This window comes from Brienomyrus brachyistius, chromosome 3, assembly GCF_023856365.1.
Source record: "Brienomyrus brachyistius isolate T26 chromosome 3, BBRACH_0.4, whole genome shotgun sequence".
Taxonomy (NCBI): Eukaryota; Metazoa; Chordata; class Actinopteri; order Osteoglossiformes; family Mormyridae; genus Brienomyrus; species Brienomyrus brachyistius.
In genome coordinates, this window is record NC_064535.1 from 13,499,501 (window position 1) to 13,513,136 (window position 13,636).

At 43.2% G+C, this 13,636-nt stretch overlaps 1 protein-coding gene across 5 annotated transcripts in view; it reads left to right on the forward strand.

The window, feature by feature from the left end:
- The window catches only part of pde10a (phosphodiesterase 10A), an 84,434-nt gene that overhangs the window by 28,275 nt on the left and 42,523 nt on the right, over positions 1-13,636 (forward strand). The window contains exon 1 of one of the 5 annotated variants that reach the window (XM_049007759.1): positions 1,364-2,465. The exons of 3 other annotated variants lie outside the window; for them this stretch is intronic. In XM_049007759.1, the coding sequence (XP_048863716.1) occupies positions 2,402-2,465 (64 nt within the window). In that variant the 5' untranslated portion in view covers positions 1,364-2,401. Of the gene's footprint in view, positions 1-1,363; positions 2,466-13,636 lie in introns of those variants that run through there. One more of the 5 variants, XM_049007760.1, reaches the window with a different exon arrangement.

The window sequence follows — 13,636 nt, forward strand, 5'->3', positions numbered from 1 at the left end:
TTTGAATAAATCTCGTCGTAAAAAAGGAACAGAAACCCAACTCCTGTCGGTAATTAGAAACTGCAAAGGGCTGCACGCTTCAATCCTTCTGAGATAAAAATGTATTAAGTAATATATGCATTGCTTAAACACTCCAAGCACACATAACTATAGGCTGTATTACTATAGCAGACGCGCTAATTTAGGTGTAAGTATATCACACACGGCTTGTGTTTACTATGTAGTGTCTGTACAATTTCTTGTACTTATTTGTATCGAAACACAAAACATTATTTGAGAGCTCAGCAATGCAAACCGAATAAAGTTTTTATAAGTAGCGATCACTTGTTTCATTAACCATTAAGTTTCAATACCATGTTGACCGACTATCATCTGTTAGAAACGCTGAGTTTAATAAACTTAATTTCACAAACGTAAGGATTGATCTAATTAAGCAATGTTGTTTGGCATATGTGTTGAAGTGTCCCTTTAAGAAGAAAAGTTTCCGCACTTCGAACTATATAACATTTTCCAGACAATAAAGATGATTTTGTATACCCGTGGTCTCCATAATCCGTTGTTTGTTACAGAGACAATAATATTGTAGATGTCAGTGATCCACAGCAATAAAATGAAACGTAGCTCGTTGAAATATAAATTATGTAGAGAAAAAAGGAGAGAGATTAAGTCTAGGCCCAATTTCAAATCACGTCAGTATTTCTGCACAATGTATTTTGATAAAACCGCGTTTTGAGTCTTTAGTAATGCCTGGTACGGCTAGTAACTAGAAGACAAGCCTTTAATATATGTATTTATGCTGAAAACTACAGAAAATTAGGAATGCGTAGTCTTTGACCATTGGATAGTGCTCACGACCAACACTGGCTGTTTTCCAAAAACGTTTTGTTCACTATTTACTCAAGTATGTACATTTAGATAACAGATCATGGCAACTAGGATATACATAACTACAACAGAACATTGACTTTGAAAAAATAAAAAAAAAATTCATGTGTATGTATATTATATATATATAATATATACACACACATATATATGCATACACACACTGATTTTATTCAAGTTTAAAGAAGAATCGGCTTAAATGTACAATAACTAATTCATTGCAATATATAAAAATAACAGATAAGTGCGGAACCACCAGCCGTGACAAACATGCATAAACGTTGTAGACGCCGTAGCTTCAGAACTGCTTGTTTTGCACGTTAGATGTGTAGTTGTGCTGCGGTTAGCGTGAGAGCTGTAAGCCGACGTCCTGTGCGGTGCCGCTTTGGCTGCAGACCAAGCCTGCGCTGTACCTTTAAGCGTCCACCTTTTCCCCGCTACACACACATCCACCGGCCCATGCTGACGTCAAGAATGCATCAAGCTGTCTCCAGCTCCAGCACTTCATATCTTTGTTACATGATTCCTCTTTAAACGTGAAGGGCGTTTTTGGAGAGACTGGCGAGTTTAAACCGAGAATGTGTGCATATACGAGCCTAAAGCGTTGCCTCATTATGTGAAAGGTCTTTCTCTTCTGTATGCATTTTAAAGGATTGCTTGGCAACAGTTTAGCGCAGCAGAGGGCGGTTGCTCTGTAGTGTTTGTGTCTGAGAGCTGGCCAACCCTGTGCAGGCTTTTGGGTTGTTTGTTAAATTATAAATAAAAACAGCGATTAATTGATTTAAATTAAGCAATGAATCAAACTAATAACTGCGCTTAACATCATACCAGTGTGCTTAAGTTGGTTTTCATGTATGTCGTGAACTGGTGGAGTTATAATTTTGCGTTAGATCCTCCCTCTTTTATATTCGTCTCATTATTCCTCTCGCTGAGTCTCAAACGTCCTGCCTCGATGCAATAAAAACGGAGGATGTCCAACCCTGAGAATTTACTCACATCACGCCCCCAAGCCCCCTTGACTACTGGGAAAACGCTTGGCTCCGGAGACAGCCTTCACGTTCACGGCAGTGTGTCTCCGGAAAGCGGACGGGCATGTAGCTCTCCCACATTCTCCACGATACCCAGGAACTGCAACCCGGGGAAAAGACAAGCCGGAGCGTCGGCGCAAACTCCGCAGTTTCCCCATCCCTTATCCGCTTGCTTACTCGTCGTTTTCCAGTTCAGGCGGCGGCGTCCTCGCCTTTCTCAGCAAACAGACTTAACCGGGCTGACAAGGCGGACAGACGCTTAACTCCGGTGCTGCGAGCGGAGCAGAGCGCTCTGGTCCCTTACGCCCTCATCACGCCCCGATCGCGGCTTCCTCAGCCGGAGCACCGCGGACCGCATAGCGCCTGTCCGCACGCCTCCTGCCTGCTTCTCCAGATCGGTTCATTAGCAGCGGGACGGCCTATAGTCGGAATTACACCCGAGGCACGTTTCCCGCCGTGGCTTCCCCTCCCTGCGCTTGCAGTCAGACATGGAAGATGGTCCGCCTTCAACAAGCTGTTTTAGAAGGTTTACGGACTGTTTCCTGGGCACAAGTAGGTACTTTTTAATTCATTATTTTGGAGAAATGCACCGAGCGATTCACTTTAAAGTAATTGTCACTTTTCATTTGTCACGTAGGCGCAATTGCACATTTTATGTTGACGAACTTTTCTGTTTTTTGTTTTTGTTTTGACTAATTTAAATCGCACACACGTGATGTTTTGGGACTGCAGTTCTTATAGCTGTCGCCCAACTTATATGAGATCGCATATTGACAGCATAGTAATATTGAGCTTTTTCCCGTGCTGGTGATTTTACAGGTCCTTATTGATAAATTTTTATACATATCGGCGTTTATTAGTGAATTCCTGGTGGTGTATAAATGAACATATGCGCATGCAAGTAACAGGAGGGTGGGGATTTTTTTGGGATGGAGGGGCGGGGGGGGGGGGGGGGGGTCTTTGTTCCTCCTCACTGCTATCGAGGTGGGAATATTGTGAACTTCCGAAGCAGGATCGGCGTTTAATGAGCCGGATCGGACAGCAGTGACAGCCTTCAGCGTTAGGCTGGGGAGAGTAACGCGGGGCTCAGAGAATTTCCCCTTGCCCCCCGAGAAACAATATGAAGAAGGCAGCGGCATCAAAACGCAAATATTTGAGACCCAAATACTGCAATGCGCTTGGCCGGCCCGATAAATCTGCACTGCATGATTTGCTCTCTATCGCCCCGATCTCTTATTTTAAAGGGGTAGTGGGTGTGCAAAAAAAAATAAATATCAAGAAGAGGTGCATTTCTGTTTCATATAAAGCCCCATCTAATTTTTGCAGTCAGTTCAGCGTCTCACGGAGTGCACAGGTGGTTATTGACCCTCTCGCAATTTAATACACAGCGTGTAATTGGCAAAGCTATGTTGACTTAAGCGAAACGCCGGAGATCTTTCAGATAAATGTTTTTAATGTATTCTTACTGTATAGCCTTGTTATTGTTTAGTTTTAATACGAGATCATCGTAAGTTCATGGATCTAAAAAGGGAAATTGTCTTTGCTGGGACGAGCGCGAGAGCACGTGAAGATGAAACGTTTATTATCGAGCGACTTTTACCTATTTGACTAATTTTTGGAGTGAAAACGTACGTTTTAAGAAGTGAATCTGAAACGCATGCCAGGATGAGGAAAACTACATAAATTTGTGATGGCACATCTGGGGGGTACCTCCGTGCCCGGGGTCATAGCGGTATATATGTCCGCACTGGGAGCTAGAGATGAAGGTTACTTTATTCTGTGAAGTGTTTAAAATGTGCATGCACTTGTTAAATGCATGCATGTATTAGAATGTGAGACACAGTACTATTTTAGTAAATCTATCATTTTCTGAAATTCAGAAGTACAACTTTGGCTTTTTGGATCAGAACTCCCCAGTCTATGTTGTACCATTGCGTCTATACGTAAAGTAGTTGCGGTGGAACAAAGTACTATAGTAAAACATTTTTCTTTTTACATAAACAAATAATGGGAAGACGACCTGTGTAAGTGTATGTCATGTTGTCTCGTATGGTTTTCGTTTGTACGTTAATATTTTACTGCACTGCCTGCCGATGAGTCAGTGGAAATTTACAGGTAGGATGATTTGTAATTGACAGCTTCTCCGTGAATGAATTGCAATCGCTTTTCCCTGATAAATCCTGATAAAGAGTTTGTAGTAATTTCATGTAACATTTTCTGTTAGATACCCGTAACGGTTGTAGTGTTGCGTATTAAATGCTAATGTATGAAGTTAGTGGGGTGGTTGTAAATCAGGATCAAGACGGGCACGGTTGGTCAATCTTTGTGGAGAGCATTTGTTTCAGATCTTCAACACTAATTTTAAACCCCTGCCACGTTGGATGTATTTTCTTTTGCAGTGGTATTTGGATAATATAGTACAGGATCACGGAATGTGGACACGTGTGCATGTAGACAAATAGGAATGTTCCAAAACTAAACCGAAGTGTAAAGTTTTTAAAACAAACCAAATTTTAGGAAGTTTTTCTTAAAGTATATGCAGTGCACTATGAGGCTTAAGAGAGAGATAAATGTAGAACCACTTGTCTATTCGGCCTTCGACTGCAGGCAGTGTGATGCTGCAAATGTATAGGGCTATCAGAACAAGCAATTTCGGGCTCAGTATGAAGCAGAAAATAAGACAAACTGTTTCTTTTTGCAGTTCTTAGTAGCGAAAACTTGTTTCCTCACATACGTATAATGCTCTTATCAAAAGATCAGCTGGTGTATGGGAATCAATTTAGCGAGGCCGAATTGAATTAGCGTAATGGACTTTGCTGTGACGGCGTATGGCGGCATGCTTTCCGCGGATTTCCAGTATTAGCGGAGCCCCTTTCATTGCGCTGTCCGCAGGGAGATGAACTTGAGAGTCGCTGTAGTTTTTTGCTACATGATTTATCTGAATATGGAGGAGGGAACGGGGCTATGATCCTGTCTCTCTGAATCTTGATTTTTCTTGTTGGTTTATTTTTCCGGGACCTGGTGAGTTTTTTTTTTTCTTTCTTTTTTTTCCCGACTGTAGTTAATTGGAAAATTAGCACGATGCTTTTCTTTGGGTTGTGACTGAATGTTGGTTTAAATACTGTACCCTCGGGTTCTTCACGAAGCAGTTTTGTTTTATAGTCTGAATGCCGCCAAGTAGTAAATGTCAGACTTGCTGTATCACTTGATCAGTCACCTGTTCACCTGTATCACTACACCTGTATGCAACTCAAAATGTGGCTTGAGAATCAAAACCAATTACAACACAATTTTAGCTTTTCCTTGAACATGCTTCTCTTGTTCAGAAAACACCTTTTTTGGATTTACAGCTGCTTGGTTTGTCATCTTGGTTGATTATTTTCAGACAACACAGTGGTCTTTTCCCCAGCTGTGCAAATGAATATGGGTAACTTGCATTTCCTCAGTTTTAAACCATATGGGTGGTTTTGCCACCAAAATGGTCTTTTTCAAAGATGACAATTTCTGTCCATTTATAGTATACAGTAGGCCTATTAAACCACTACGGCACACAAATTCAAACAAGTCAATATCACTTTAATAAAATCTCTCTGTAGGTCACGATTTTTCTAATTCCAAATAATAAGATTTAAGTCTGTCTATCCCATGGATTATGTATGCTTCTTACACTAATATTCTGATTTTAAAAAAAGTTGTTGGATTTGTGTGTGAAAGTAATTGCATGCACATTTAGAAGCCTGAATTTCCACAAAGCTGGACCAGAAGCGATATGAAATATATGTACTTAATCTGCCTGGAAGTGTGGCTGTTTTTTTGCAAGTGTGCTTCTCTCTGGCCTTGGAGCTCGTCTCTTGAAACGGCTTTTCTGTCTTGCGTTTCTCAGTTTAAATGACCTCTGGGAGATTGTGTGCTGGTGCCGCTTAGCAGGTCCTGTGCCTTGGGAGAGCATTTTGAAGCTTCATTTTGAATACACACTTTTGTTATGGTCGAGCGAGCCGAAAGGTCCACGTTGAGAAATGTTTTAGGCCTGCTGTTTTCCGTTTCAGACTGTGTTTTTGCACGTATCTTCTCGCTTATCGTAATTCTTCTGGACACAATTTCAAGCCGATCTTTATAAATATTATTGAAAACAGTGGAATAAGTGTGTTATGATGATAAATGGAACTTTGCAGGCTGTCATTCTGGTTATAAATGCTGTTATTCATGTGTGCATGTGGGCGTTTTTCGAGGCTACTCCAGGTCAATGTTAGTACAGTGTGACAGTCTTTACAAACCCAATCGGGAGCCTAGGAAATGCTCAGCTCGATGAAGCTGAGAATGAGGCATCGACAGGCAGGAAGTTGGTCAACATCGCGCTCAGCACTTCCTGTATCTGTGGCCCTCGTGAATGTCACACAGACATCATAGAAAACATTAGTTGTAGGCTTTTTAACTTGTAATTTCCATGAATCCATGTTGAAATGCATGTAGCAGAACTTCATCCATCTCTACCAAGCCATACATTTTTTTTAATATTGACCACTAGCATACCATGTTTGGCTAATCAGTACCTCATGGAGTTATTTTAACAAATTTAATTCATTGAGCTGGTGGTGAAATTTTAATGAGTACATCCGAGGAGAGTTTTGGATAGTCTTTAAGCCATCTAAGATATCAGTGACTTTTTTTGGGGAACAGATGATTTTTTTTGTCTGTCTTTATTGCATTACTGCTAATTTGCAAACATTTCTTATTGTGCTTTTTTGGAGAAAAAATTCACTTCCTGGATAACTGCAAACATCGGCTTTGACTGTTTATGGTTTGTGCGTAGTGAGGTGTGTGTTTCTCTGTTGATTTTTGTGTGTGGCTTCATGCTGTATTCTGACATCTGTTTTATCCCTTTTATTGATCCGTCTTTGAATGATCTAGTTTGCTTGACGTTTTGGTCATCTGCCCCCACCACCCCTAACAAACATTTGCTGACTGGTTTCCACAGAACAGCCAAGATTTGTGCTGTAATTACCCGGGTCTCTTTACACAGTGTATCTGCATAACAGGATTCATTGTACAGCCATAAAACCATAACACTGCGTGGGATCTTTTGTCTTGCTGTCGTCTGGAAGTCTTTAAAATCAGCACCATATTGCGTTACTTATTTAGTCTAGCAGATGTCCTCTTCTTCCTTGGGGTTTAGCTCCTAAATCCTAGATGTTAGGCCTAATGGTTAATGTGAAGTCTTTCCTTGTTCTGTTTTGGCTGCTGCAAGTACAGTATGCAGCAGGGCTCTTCAAATCTGGCCCTCGATTGCAAATTCAGTTCTCCCAGGTAGTTAGTTTAATAATTACTGATTCTGACTGGCCACAGAGGCTTCACACCAGGCTCACAGGTAAAGGAAGGCTGGAAAATCAGCAGAGCTCGGACCTTGAGGACTAGGATTTGAATAACCTTGCTCTACACACTGAAGAGGTGCAATCCACTCAGAATTTAGTTTCATTATACTTGCAGTGCAGAGTTGTGGGTCTGACACAAAGCTTATAGATCATGGTAACGGGGCACTGTGCGATTAGGCTCTGATGTGATGCGATGAATGTCTGTGGTTCTCATCAAAGGACCTTCTCTTGTCACCGTGACCAGCTGTTGAGCTTTGGATTTTTCCAGATGTCGGAGGGAATCGTATTCGCTGGGGTAGCAGGGTGGGCGTTGTGCCTGGGAAGAGCCAGTTTCATGGCATCCAGACTGTTAGTCAGCTGCACTTCTGATGAATCGGGACCACACTGGTGAACCTGAAGTCTGGGTTAAAAAGGCAGTAAAACTCACAGGAGACCCCTGCCCCCCCCATCCTCCGCTCTGCATCTGTATTTAAATTCTGCGGTTTGCATGACGTATCTTTGAGCAAAACTCGAGTGACAGTTCCTGGTAGAGGGTACCTGGCATGCTAACAGGCTTATAGCTGCTTCTCTTCTGTTTAGCAGCCGCTCTTACAGATTACCTCCTGCAGGGGGCGCCGTTTCCAGATTTGCAGGTGCCGCCGATGTACCCATTTGTATACCTCACCTTCAAACGTGTGATGATCTGGTTGTTGGCGATGGCCGTTCAGATATTTCTCCTGGCATAAATATATATATTGTGTGTGTGTGTGTGTGTGTGTGTGTGTGTGTGTTTGAGAGGGAGAGGTTGCCGAAGTAGTCCGACAATATTAGTGTCTTTGTAAAAGTGACACTCCCAGAAGGGTACTGTGTCTGTTACGCAAGACGCAGTGTGGCGTCTGGGACTGGAGAAATGAAACCAAGCTCTGCTTTGTGCTGCAGGGCTTGTTGCTGTGGTTGCTCTGGCGAGCGACTGGCTGACTGGGGCATCCCTTCACTGGGCCGGCTGGCAACTGGTGTGAAGCGAGTTAAGGAGCATGCATCCCCTCTGTAAGAGCTGTGGATCATGCATGTGGCGATTTTTATTTATTTATTAGTTTTTGTTGAATGCGTTTTCATTTTTGCGTGCTATAGCTTATTCAGGGTTTTCAGCTCCTGTGAGGAGTGTGTTGGAGTGGGGGTGGGGGGGGGGTATGGCTCCGCGTCATGGCCCCGGTGTCTCGCCCGCCTCCTCCTCACCGTCACATGTCCCTGTCCAAACAGCATGTCGGCTGTCCTGCAGATAAGAAACACATGCTCTCCAGAGTGGCTGTGCTGGGAGTCCCGGACGAACCTGCTGACGCACGCATGCCGACTGCCCTCCCACCCCCCCCCCCCATCCGTGTCAGGAAAATGAAGAGTAGGACCTTGGCGAGCTTCTGCTGGCTCTTAGTCAAAGGAAGCAGAGCGGAGACCACTGTCTCTGCCTTTTCCTTTCCCCTTTCTTTTCCGAAGGAAAATCTGAACATTATCATCTCCTTCAAACAAGTGGTACATTAAGGTTCTCTGAAGAGGCTGTGTCACTCTGTCCATCCAAGAAGAAAATATAGATTTCTCTCCAGGGCTGTCACATGTCTGTTATACCGAATGTTTCTCGCATAAAGATGTTGAAATGCAGATTATTAAAAAATTCTGAAAGTTGGGTTGCGTCAAAGGTGTTTGCTCATCGGTGCTGCCGGTGGTCACAGTCTTTGAAATGGGCTTGGATCTCTGCTGATCACGATGAGTTATTTTTAGATTGTTATAAAGGCTGTCTACATGACGATTAACAGCATTTGGGCAAGAACAACCTCATTCCCTTCTTGTATACCCGGAACTTCTTTTCTTACATTTTTAAGGTTCTTTATAGATATTCTAGATCTTGCCTGCTTGCATCACACAGCTGTTGTGCTTCTTGACTGTGGTTATGTACGATCTGTTATGTCTAAGTTCCTAAGTAGATTTATAAAGTGAAGTTACCATTCAGAAAGTCGGTGTGGCCGGCCTGTCTGGTAAGTGCTCCACGTTTTCTGCAACATGACTAATTGACTGTGAGTCGGTAACTAATGGGGAATTCGTCAGAATATGCTCGCTTTGGAATAAGCTAGAATGTTGGGCTGAATCTACATGTTGTTCTCCCCCAACGAACGTTCTGCTCGTATTTTCATTTCACTTTTCATAAAAGGAGCCTTTGGTCTTAAGCTACTGCAACATCACACTGTTACTGGTGCCTGACTTGTATAACTCGCTAATCTCAGGAGCATCAACGAGCCCAATAGAAGTTTTTTGTTGCGGGTGCATTTTGGAAGGTGGCTGCTCCATTGCATCATGATGCGGCTTCATGGGCGCTTTTGCACCAGGTACCGTACTTTTGGTACTTTGTGAAAGTACCTAAAGTACTTCAAGGTGTTGGTTTTCCACTGACGTAAAAACGACAAATGACATAGAATGAATAAGAGGTGGGGGATTTTGTAATTAAAAATGGCTGTAGTACATTATAGGGCTGGACAATGTGCGATATTAATACCAGCATCGCATGTTGTGCATATGCAAATTTAGCATCGTTAGTGAACTAGACTAAGATCTGTTTTTTTCTTACTTTTATTCTTATTATTTTATTTAATTCGGTATATGGACATTATAGTGCAGAGGGTTCAAGTTTTGCTAAATTATTTTTACTCTCTTGCTCTGTCATATCCTTGGGTTCCTTTAAATCAGAGCTAGATAAGATTTTAACGACTCTGAGCTATTAGTTTAGTTCTCCCCAAGCGAGCTTGATGGGCCGAATGGCCTCCTCTCGTTTGTATAGTTAACAACAAACATATATATATTTTTTGCAGTTTTAATTATTCCTTTTATAGATTGTCTGTCTGTCTGTCTGTCTGTCTGTCTGTCTGTCTGTCTTTAAAAATCAGTTTTAGGTTTACCGCTGCTTTTGCATGAGCACTGCCTGCGATTTGCGAGACAGTCGCCGTCATCATTTTCATCTTTGCTGTTTACATCACTCGAAGATGGGTTTATGAGAAATTTATGAACTCCTTTTTTTTTGTTTAATAAATACAATTTGTTGTAATATTTATATTACTATATTTGACAAAATGACATCATTAAGACGGCATGCTACATGCTATAGGCATGCTGTATGCAAAAATACTTTTTAGATTCATGTCATGCCATCCGTTTTGTTGCAACTGTTCTTGCAGCCTGGTTGGTTTGGCCCTTTTGGTACTGGAAGTCAACCAGGAGTCAAAGGAAAAGGGAAAGTACCAAAAGGACGGTACTTGGCACGGTGGAGAAGCACCAGACCTGCAGTTGCATTCAGACCTGCAGTTGTGAAATAAAATGCACTCACCCGTGATGTTGTGGGGCACCACTCATGTCAGATACATAAATCTGCATTTTCAAAGTGTGGAAGCGTGTGACATGAGTCCCTGAGTGTTGGTTTACATTAATCTCGGTTAATCTATTAAGGTGGAAAAGAAAGTTTTGGGGTTTCCTGTATGGCTGTTGTGTGGCAGAGGGGTCTTAAATTGGAGACCTTTATTTTTATTCAAAAAGAATACAAACATTGATTGGTGGGTTTAATATGGAAAATTAATAGGACGTTTTAATTTTTTTAGCAAATGCTTTTCTAAATTTGTGTAAGCCTACGTGCTGGGGAATGTGCTGTTCTGGAAATGCCAATATTGGTAAATGGGAGGTAAATCTTGCAGGTTGACTACTTGTAACTATATTTATCTATATTTTATTCTTTTTTTGCACAATTGGTGGTATGGCATTCATGTTATGCATGTGAATAATCACGGTTTTAGTGCGAGAGGAATGTCTGAATGTAATTACTGACGGTTACCATTTCACATGGCATCAAGTTTTAAGGATGTGGATGAATGAGCCAATTTTTGGTATGTTTTGTTACCTGTGTAGCTTTAAAAGTGGGACACAGAATGTAGATCAGTGTTCCAGAATCCAGTAACCACAGGATGGGGGCGATTCTAGAATCTGACCCTTAGGTGGGGATTAGCCCCAAAGAAATACAGGATGAAATCACTAAATGGATTTTGAGCAATAATTTTTCAGGCCAACTTGGATGAAAAATTGGTAGGCTGAAGCTCCCCTAAATAATGTAGAATTGCCCATGCTGTAGGCCAGTGCTTCCCAGTCTGGTCCATGCTTTTGCTCCTACCTACTGAGAGCTCGGAGGGAGCAAAAACATGGACTCACCGCGGGCTGGTAAAATTTTGTCTCATATTTGATGCACGCCAATTGTTTTGCGTTTGAAACCATGTCACAATTTCTGCAAGATCTTGTTAATACCTAATGACATTTTCTTATAGCTGAGTGAATTTTGTAGTTTGTTTAATGGCTACACTGTATGTCTGTGTATTATATATAGACACACACACAGTATATTTATGTCACGTGTGTGTGTGTGTGTGTGTGTGTGTGTATTTAAATATGACTGGCAGTTGCATATGGATGTTCTTGCTGTTATGTATACAAAGAGCCTTTTTCCTGCTTATATGTTGCCTACCAAGAATTTGACCTTTTAGCCCCCCAGTGAGAAGTTCACCACCTCTCTCATAATCTCCCTCTGCTGCCTAGGATCCAGTCAACCTCCCCCCCCCCCCCATTATGAGGGTTGGGTTACTGGGGGTGTCCCAGTTCCTCCAGCCTGGGCCTTCAATGTGCGTTTCATGATGACAGTCCGGTTGTAGGAGCTCGTTGGCCAGCTTGCCAGCCTCTGCCCTACAGCCCCCAATGGAGCACGACGCCGACGGCCAGTTCAGAGATTTTGAACTTGAACAGTTGTGTGTTTCTTTGATTTGTTATTGTTATAAATCGGCGTGAATGTTCATCTCCACAAGCCTGTTGGAAACGGGTTCATTGTATTTATTTACACATTTTCAATCACATTTATGCAGATAAAGGTTCATAAAATTCTGTTACTGATTATTATAAGCTTCAAGCATCTTCACTGGGGCAGAGCAACTTAAAAAAACAAACAAACCATTAATACCAACCAAAAACATTCTTTTTTTTCTTCTTTTTTAGGGACCATGCAAACATGCTCTTGTGTTCAGTTAAGCTAAACAAAAACAACTTTGCGTGGCCCCCTTTGCAGTATGGTCACACACTACAGAGACCTTGTTGATACACATCGATGCAGTGTAGCTCCTGCATATGCAGCACGCAGTGTGATGTACGGTCATCAGATTGTCAGGCGGTCCTGCTCCCAAGGACCTCGAGTGGCTGCAGGCTCCCACCCGGACAGCTCGACGCGCTCTCTGCCTGTGAGCTGTTCGGGTGGGAGCCCGACTCGCTCTCTGCCTGTGAGCTGTCTGGGTGGGAGCCCGACGCGCTCTCTGCCTGTGAGCAGTCCGGGTGGGAGCCCGACTCGCTCTCTGCCTGTGAGCAGTCCAGGTGGGAGCCCGACGCGCTCTCTGCCTGTGAGCAGTCCGGGTGGGAGCCCGACTCGCTCTCTGCCTGTGAGCTGTCCGGGTGGGAGCCCGACGCGCTCTCTGCCTGTGAGCTGTCCGGGTGGGAGCCCGACTCGCTCTCTGCCTGTGAGCAGTCCGGGTGGGAGCCCGACGCGCTCTCTGCCTGTGAGCTGTCCGGGTGGGAGCCCGACTCGCTCTCTGCCTGTGAGCAGTCCAGGTGGGAGCCCGACGCGCTCTCTGCCTGTGAGCTGTCCGGGTGGGAGCCCGACGCGCTCTCTGCCTGTGAGCAGTCCGGGTGGGAGCCCGACGCGCTCTCTGCCTGTGAGCAGTCCGGGTGGGAGCCCGACGCGCTCTCTGCTCACGTGCTCAGTGTATCAGTGCTCGCGATACAAGTCGGGCCCATTTTTGTTACTGCTACACTTTCCTTTGATAACTTCTGAAAAGCATCATTTTAAGCTTTACTTATGGTTTCTTGATACATTCAATCACCACGGATGGGTGTCAGAAAGTCCTTCATGCATATTTTAATGAAAGTTTCCAGGGTGACCTTATGATCATCCCCAAATCCCAACTGTATGACCTCTCCTCATCTACACATCAAAGGTCTCACCATGTATGTCAGCCCTGCCAGTCTGGAACACTTCTTGCTTGCATGACACAAGCGTCATATCATGGGACATTATTAGAAGAACAATTTGGAAGTAGAAACTAGATGGTCAGATGATGCTTATGACAGGTCTGCTATGATGGGAGACGCATCAGCCAAAAACATTTCAGGTCATGCCAGAGGAGATGCCGCAGATGAATCAGTCAGTGGATATTTGGTAAAGGTATTCTTTAGCATTGGATGCTAATGAGCACTTTCTAGATTAAATGCAAATTGGTATAAATCGCCGATCCTGTGAAAGATCTCTGCTGCTTC